The sequence below is a fragment of the Argentina anserina genome, chromosome 7, assembly GCF_933775445.1.
Source record: "Argentina anserina chromosome 7, drPotAnse1.1, whole genome shotgun sequence".
NCBI classification, from domain to species: Eukaryota; Viridiplantae; Streptophyta; class Magnoliopsida; order Rosales; family Rosaceae; genus Argentina; species Argentina anserina.
This window is the reverse complement of record NC_065878.1, coordinates 7559695-7568819: the sequence shown is the minus strand read 5'-3', so window position 1 is coordinate 7568819 and position 9125 is coordinate 7559695. Positions and strand designations below refer to the sequence as shown.

Here is a 9125-nt window from a genome sequence, read left to right as displayed (position 1 = left end):
GAATATGGAGAAAAGGCCTATTCATGGAAAAAGAATCAAACACTGACCCAGAAAATGCAAATGCAAGAGCTGTTGACTTGCTCAATTATGTATTTTTCCAAGTCTTGGGGTGTTTAGTTCCACATCATTCACCAGCAGTCGGGCACCACCGCCTTGTGCTTTGACAAGGTACACGGTCAAAAATTTCGTAGTCATGGAAATGAAAGGAATTACACACATAATATATATATATATATATATGGGATCAGTAGTAATACCTATAGCTAGCTAGCTGCATTCCCACTCCATCATCCTTCTACATACGATCCTCTAAGAAATAGTTCACCAATGAAATTACTCTCTCTCTCTCTCTCTCTAATAGCTATCTATTGTTGTTGGTTGTTTTATTTCCAAAAAAAAAAAAATTAAAGCTTCTTGGTCTTATATTGACTGCATATATAAAGAAGTTTCATTGAGCTTGTTAGTTCGAAATTATATTGAATATTCCGAAAACTTGGGTTTTGGTGCTTTGTTTCCTGAAATGGGTTCAATTGCTGTTCTTGCTGATGACACCAATTACAGAGAAAGTAAAGCAGCAGAAACACATGATCAGTACCTGCAGAAAGGAGTGAGGCACTTGTGTGAAAGAGGGCTCACTAGAATTCCAACCAAGTACATACTGCCGAAGGAAGAACGACGTAATGATTCGGCAATAGGAGCAAAGACCATTCTCAAGTTACCGATTGTTGATTTCACTCAGTTGCAAGATTCCAGAAGCAGACCCCAAGCATTGAACTCCCTCACAAAAGCTTGCGAAGAATTTGGAGTTTTCCAGGTTAGAGAAGTTATTATATATACCCGACACATATCTCACGTGGCGTAACGCTTTAATATTATTAGTCTATTTTTTACTGTGATTGTTTCTAATTGGTTCTTATATGTAAATAATTTTGTCATTTTCATCGCGTGCATGTTAATTATACTTTGATATAATATGATTAACTGAGTACACCACATAGTAGTAGACAACCATTGTTCTTGTTTTTGTATATTACATTCATCATGACTCATGAGCATGTGTTTACAAAGATAATATGTACTTAATTATTTATTAGTATGCAAAGAACTGAAGAACATGTACGTTGAGTAATTTCTCCGTGTGATATATATACCAAGATATATACTTAACTCCACATGCAACATAGTGGTCTCATAATATCAATTGATCGTTGAGGTTTAGTTCTTGTATAATTACATTTTAGTTAATAAGTATTTCTCAGTAATCCTGCATTCATCCATTTTCCTTCGCCATGCATGTACGTACAGATCAGATTGAAGTACTAATAAATTCGTAACAAATTCGGCCAGATGCCATATATGATTGATCGGTGTGAAGAATTAACCATGAATCATATAAAACACCTATATATTAATCAATGTTTGATTGATGCAGCTGATTAATCATGGTATCAACGATGACGTTATTTTAAGGATGACAGATGTAAGTAAAAGGTTTTTTGATCTTCCGTTCGATGAGAGATCAAAGTACATGTCAAAGGATATGGCTTCCCCAGCTAGGTATGGAACAAGCTTTAACCAGAACAATGATAAAGTCTTCTGCTGGAGAGACTTTCTGAAGCTGAGTTGCAACCCTTTATCAGACAGTATTCCGTCTTGGCCATCCTCTCCTGTGGACTTAAGGTGACATCTCGTTTTTTCTTAAACGAGACGTGCAACATTAAGTTTGTTCCATATATATAGAATTTTCCCTTGGCATCTATAATTAACCTCATTTGAAAGACAAGTACTTGATAACATGAAATTTACTCTAGGGTATAATTAGTATAAAGTATAAACACTGGCCAATGAATCTAACATATACATAGTTCACTGAGAGAGCTGGCGTGGATAGTTTGTTTGTTCGATCTACGTTTTCTTTTTTTCAATTTTAGTGGTTAATTCATGACTAATAATGATTCTAATTGAAGTTTAACAATTCCGTCTATATGCACAGAGAAACCGTAGTGAATTACTCAAAGAACATCAATTTTTTGTATCTAAAGCTGATGGAGGCTGTTCTGGAGAGCCTTGGATTGAAAGAAACGACAAAGAGTTTAAAATCAGAGAAAACAGACACCAGAACCAACACTTCGAACGAATTTGAAGATGGAAGCCAACTGATTGTGATGAATTGCTATCCTGCATGCCCTGAACCTGATTTAACCCTAGGCATGCCACCTCATTCTGATTACGGCATCCTCACTCTTCTCCTTCAAGATGAAGTTGAAGGTCTTCAAATTCAGCACCAAGGAAAATGGGTGACCGTCGAACCACTTCCGAATTCATTCATCGTAAACGTTGGTGATCATCTTGAGGTAGCTACCTAGCTAGCTAGGTCTAATATTACTTACATACAGTCGTCTTAATTATATTTGCAATATATTAACAGCAAATTATGCACAAACTGTACGTTTTGACAGATATTTAGCAATGGGAGATACAAGAGCGTGCTGCATAGGGTTGTCGTCAACTCATCCATGTCTCGAGTCTCTGTTGCTTCTTTGCACAGCCTGCCATTCGATACCGTTGTTCGGCCCTCACATAAACTCGTCAATGAAGCCAACCCTCCTCGTTACAGGGACACAGACTTTGCGAACTTTCTTGAGTATATTGCTTCGTGTGAGCACCAGAGGACGAGTAAGAGCTTCTTGGAATCGAGGAAATTGGATGATTGACTTGGTGCCTGATTACAAATCAGAAAAAATCTAGAACATTGGTGAGATGTGGACTGGGATGTCTTGACCCAGCATTTCCAGAAATTTCCGAGTTCCGTATAATTGAGGAAAATAAAAAGTAAAATATAAATTAATGAGCAGAGAACTAAAGTACGTAATGTGATACTTTGTGGCCCATGCTAAATTGCAGATTAATTCATGATACCCTATAATCCTATATACATGTATTGCAGTATAGTAGTTATATATATCAATAAAACTCTTAATCACTAGCATCTTGGTATGTATTATCATCAAGTGATTTTTTTTATATAAATGCGTGTTTTTGATATATTTATATATATGGACCTAACTACGATATACTGTAAGAGAGGTATTTTCTAACTTGCCACATCAAAAGCTATTTGATGATCATCAACTTTGTGTAGACATTGAACAGAATCATATAGCTTTAATTTGCGTGAGTATCGAAGCGTTGAGGCCTGTTTAGTGTCAATGTCCTAATGTCATCGCAGATGAATTAAAATCTTGTACCAGAACCTCTGGACAACGGTGATGAGGATCGGAGCTGAAAAGAAGTCATGCATGGCTAGCTATTGAAGTCAATGTGCGTGTACTAGTGTCACGATCCCAAAATTTCGAGTATAAAACTCAAATTTCAAAGTCATGAAACTCTAAAACAATCTCAATAAATCGAAATCATTTTAATGTTACAACAGATCATTACTGAGTTCATAGTACAACTCAGTCAAATTGATTATTACAAACCAAATTTATAATTAAACATTATATCAAATGGAAATGTAAATATCCTCTCAAATCCTCACCACAAGATAGAATAAAACAACTTCAAGTCTTCAGAGTTGTCCGTCGATTTCCGTTAATCCACACATGCGGAATTATTCCCTACACCATCGAATAGGTGCACCGGGATTGTAAACACAACCCCGGTAAGCTTTGCAGCTCGTATGAGTAAAACAACAATATAACTCGCATAAAAATATATACGAAAATCCACAAAGCATAAATCATAAATGCACTCATGAGTCATTAGACAACCCATCTGGTTGTCTAATAATATGAAAATGTATGTGCTCATGAGAAATTGGGCAACCCCTCTATTTACCCAAATGCATTTATAATACGGGTACCCATGAGCGCTGGTACACCTCTGTTACCCCTCATGTTAGTACGCCGCCGACAATGGGCAACCACTTGCTACCCAATATCCAAAATATGGGTACTCATAAGCCGGTAACCCATCTTTTACCTCTCATGCAGTACACCGGAAGACACACTAGAGCTCTAACTGTATCGTAACTTTTGCCCGGCCAAGGTTAGGTTACCGGAAGACAGAAAAAACACGTCCGAAGACAGGCCCACAAACCACAAAAAAAAACCTTTTAACATAACTCAAGTTAAAACCACGTACAAACAACCATCGCATGATATTTTACAAATAAAATCGACATGCTCAAATAAATAAACATCAATGCTAAAATGAACTCATTCGCAAACGGAAATTATGACAGTATATAATATAACAAACCATATATATGTACCTATTTTACCAATTATACATATATACAATCCACTTTATCTTATACATATAATAGTCCATTATTTTAAATTAAGCGTAATCATGAATCTCCGCAAGGGTAGATTCGTCACTGTGAGATTTTACTCACCTTATATTCCTGAGCGTAAATTCCACAATTTCGAACTCGAATCCTTTACTTGTTGTGTTGATCACCTAGAATAGATAAGAAGTGAATTTAGAATCATTACGTAAACTCTTAAATTCCGAAACCGTAATAATATTTTACTATTAAGCAATTTCTGGTTTTTACGAAATTACTGTTCACGCTCTTACTATTCACGTATTAATGTACAAATACGTATTAATTACGTATTCATGTACGCATAATACTATTTACGTATTTCTGTACGAGTACATAGTATTTACGTATTTCTATACATCCATGTACTATTCAATCGTATATACTGACCTAGGCTGCATGGAATCGGGTGCGGGTACGTGGAAGCGAAACGTTTGGAAACGCGGAAGCGTTTTTTTCCAAAAATTAAGGAAGCGGGTGCGTTTTGGAAGCGTCGGAATAATATATATATATATATATATATATATATATATATATTATATTTTTATATTTTATTTTTTAATTATTTTATCTAGTATTAAAATAATTAGTTAACTATTAATAACTTATTTTCTATCCCATGATTATCTTTGAATATAGCATTATTAAAGCTTCATTTCAAAATTCAAACAAAAGAATGTACAACATAGTGTGAAGGTGTTGGGCACGTGCAAGTCAAAGAGACATTACTAGATGAAATTGATAAAAAAAAAGGTTCGTCTTCCCTCTGTCTCTCTCTCTCATATGGAATTTTTTTTCATATCTCTCCACAACTCTCTGTCTTCTCTATACATCTCTCTCTCATCTGGATTTTCCTGATATCTCTTCCCCATATTTCTGACACATATTAGATTGATTGATGTTATTCATCTTTAACCGCTTAACGAAATAAATAAGAAGATGAAACGACAAGAAGAGTCTCAAGACATTGATTGATGAAATAGAGATAGAGAATGAATCACCCTTCCAATTTGGAAGTCAACGCTTCCGCCGCGCTACCAATTTGGAAGCCAACGCTTCCGTCGCGCTTCCAATTTGGAAGCCAACGCTTCCGCCGCGCTTCCAAACCCACCTTTTTCGGAATCGCGCTTCCGTCGCGCTTCCGTCGCGCTTCCGCTCCCGCTTCCGCTTTCGAAGCGGGAATCGGTCGCCCAACCAAGCTTCCGTGCTATGTAGATACTGACTCAATAAATAATAATTACTGATTACCCTTCAGAAATTACTTTCACAATTCTTGTACGTAATTTTTACATTTACATTTACCGTACGTAAAATAAATTTACATTTACTGTACATAAATTATTTTTTACATTCACCGTAAGTAAAAATAATTTTTACAAAAATGACTGTTTGAAATCACTACTTACGTGCTGCCGCGTGTGGCGGTGCGTGGGGTACACGCGCCACCTCCGGCGACCGCGCGTGGCGCTCATATGCCGCCCAAAATGGCAGCGCGTGGGGCCCACGCGCCTCTCCTAACGCCGCCTCCTGCCTCATGCACGCCCCCTCACGCGCCGCCTAAGGCGACGGTGTTCTCTCCTCCTCCACCAAATCCCCATAAAAAACAACCAAAATCATCACAACCAATCAAAACGACTAACCCTTACCTAATACAAGCCGTGGACCCACCGGAGAGTCGCCGAAAGTGCTGGAGTTGCCGGCGGAGTCGAGTTTGAGCAGCGGCGAGGCGAGACACGAATTCAACCGCTGATCTCGTCGCAAGTGGCACCGGGGGTGAGGAGAGGTGCTAGCGAGCTGGTCTCTGTGCCCTATTCTCGACGTCGAAGACGCAGACGGAGGAGAGCATCGCTAGAGAGCTCGAGAAGTCGCGCGGCTTTACGGCGGCGAGCTCGAGGGTTGTTGCGGTGGGCCGTGCGAAGCTTTTGGGACAGGCGGTGAAGGCCACGACGGCTTGGGTCGGGAGATCGTCGGAGGCGATGTAGAGAGAGAGGGGGAGAATCGGGGAGGCTGCGGGGAGAGGAGAGAGAGAAGAAAAGAGGGTTTTCGAAATTGGAAACCCTAATGCCAAATTTTTCCTTTTTGTACCCTTTTCCAAAATTGGAAACTAACTTCCGTTATTAATAACTTTCACGTACGAAGTCCGATTAAAACTCGTGATGTGTCTACGAACTCGTATCAACGAGCTCTACAACTTTCATGAAGGACATTTTCACAAACGAGCGACGGAGTAAAAGTCGATTCTCGCGTCGCGGAAACGTAACGTTTTCCTAATTAAAAACAACGTCGCGAAACGAACAATGTTGTTTAATAAATTTTACAAACTCAAATAATTTCTAAAAATTCAATTTATTTGACTCCGAAAAATCGGGTCATTACAACTAGGAAATAGGAGGTAGCTGATGAAGAGTGTTTTGGGTTTACATAGAAAATGCGAGTGTCTAACTAGGGTCCGGAAAAAAATTAATGCATGCACAACTGTTGAGCGATTTCCTCTGTTGTATATACCTGTATAGGATACAACAGCTACAGTATCCGACGCGCCAGGCACCTGAAAGAAATTGAGAACTCTCACTGAATGGGTACCGAATATGTCCGGTTTCCCCACACGTGCGGGTAGTCTTCCCACTCTTCCTCTTTTTTAGTGTTTTAATTTTGCATTTGGTGAGTTGGAGTTTCATCAATTTTAGTATTTCCGATCCAATTCTAGGGGGCCTTCAGCACATTGACGCAATCGTGCATGTGGAGGGGCTGTTGATCGACATTAATTTCAGATCAGAGATTGATATTGCTCGGCCGACGAAGAGCTACAAGCCTATCCTCCATTGATTTTCTAGGTTTCAGCGATAGTGTGCTTCATCAGATTCTGGAAAATCGTTTCTGGAAACTCAAGCAGGAGGTAAGTCATATCGCCCCTATCTTTTTGGGTTTAATCGATTTCTATTTTCGTCATGACTGATTTGTGATTTTATCTAGCTAGGGTTTGAATTTCATTTCAAATTGGGTGTTGGGTTGTTAAGTGGGTCTTCGATTCTGATTGATTTAGTCTCATCAAGTTGTTAGTTGTGGTTGGCTCTTCGATTCGAGTATGATTTGGGTTTTATTTGCAATCATGTATGTTTGTTTTAATATATACGTATGGTGATGTTGGAGTAAAATTGTTATATTTCATTGCATATGTTTTCATGACATGTACACCGTGAATGTTAGGCCGTATATAAAAGAATAGTTGTAAATACAAAGGCAGTTCACTGCTGATGTTTGCATCATGCAACAAGATAATTTTGAGTGTTTATAGATGGGAGATATCTTCATGCCCTGTGTTTTATGATCAAAATTGTGGAGAGGGTGACTTCCATCATTTTGAGTCTATTTGGTTAAAGCACCATGATTTTTCAATGAGTTAGTAGCAAATATTTTATAACTTACTGTATCTAATTTGAATTATTTCGAGAATTCAAGTTTATTATTGATTAAAACATATCTTATATACCTTAGATGTTGGAAGGGAATGTAAGAAAAGCCATGATCCTTAATGCTGTGTGGAAGCTCGCTACTTTAGATTCAATGTATCGATTGTGTAAATATCGTTTCCTAAGAAACTGTTTTGGTGGAAGTACTCTAGGTGAACAACTATATTGACATATGAATCAATGAATGATTAATTGTCTGTGTAAGTTGTACAGTAAGCTAATTTGATTTTCTGTGTTGCCACTTCAGCCACTGATGAGATTGTCGAGTTTGCTGAGTAAGAGTCAGGATTCGTTATTGTTAATTATGTGGCCAATGTTCATGGACTACAAGGAGAGATTGATGTGAAAAAGGAAATTATTCAACTGATTTACAAGGGTCCCTTCACTATTCTGCTTGCTTGTACTTTCAGTTTTATATGACTCATATTGGCATCAAAAAAGGAAATGTTCAAGTTAGAGCCTTGTGGTTCGCACAATGATCATTCAGTAGACGTTTATGTAAATGCTACTGCTGGATGACTTATTTATTTTACTTTGTCAATAATTTCTAAACTGGTTTTGTCTATTATTTTGTATCATTTCTTGGAATTTTTCAGAGAGGATGGTGGATAAGATTTGTGATGGAAACAATTCTTCTTGTGAATGAAAGTGAACAATCAGCTTTTTTCTACAAAATTGTACATATTTTAGTGTTGTTATCTTCATCACAGTTGTAGCATACATACTAAAGATCATTTAAGAACTAGAACTGGCCTCATGAAAGAGATATTTCTAGATTAAGTTATGATTTTTTGAAGTTGAGTTTCTATATTTGTGAAACAATATTTTGAGAAGTACATCAGGTTACTTTTTATTATGACATTTTGCAGTTTCGGTTAGTATTTAAATTTGATGTCTTCTTAAAAGCTGTAGTAGATGTTCTATGTATCATCTCGGAGTTGAAACTATTTGAAATAGATTTTTCTAGTTGAAGTTATGGATTTTAGAAGTTGATGGACTGCATTAGTAAATGTTGCAGATTAGTTTTAAACTCAATCTTATATTTGATAAAATTGTACTTTTTTGTTATCTTATATACCATTCTAGTCTTGAAATCACATATAAAGGATTTTTTTTTTGGATTGAGGTATGATTTTTTTTACTCATGTGTGTGCATCATCAAGGGTGCATCTGTTATCATATTACTGTTATATTTTGTTTTGTTTCAATTTTCATCACCCAAACTTGTGGAGCTTACCCATAAACTGAATATATACATACATTCTAAGAACCCAGCTAGAGCCACTATTTTCGAAGCTCACTAGCGACTATATGGAGGAAAT

At 37.3% G+C, this 9125-nt stretch overlaps 1 protein-coding gene across 1 annotated transcript; it reads left to right on the top strand.

Annotated features, from left to right (window-relative positions):
* Positions 1–491: 491 nt before the first annotated feature.
* LOC126802938 (probable 2-oxoglutarate-dependent dioxygenase SLC1) lies at positions 492–2915 on the top strand. The gene is made up of 4 exons (XM_050530661.1): positions 492–814; positions 1433–1680; positions 1994–2354; positions 2460–2915. Exons 1-4 carry the CDS (start codon positions 521–523, stop codon positions 2712–2714), a joined length of 1158 nt encoding a protein of 385 aa, XP_050386618.1. The 5' UTR covers positions 492–520; the 3' UTR covers positions 2715–2915.
* The last annotated feature ends 6210 nt before the right edge of the window (positions 2916–9125 follow it).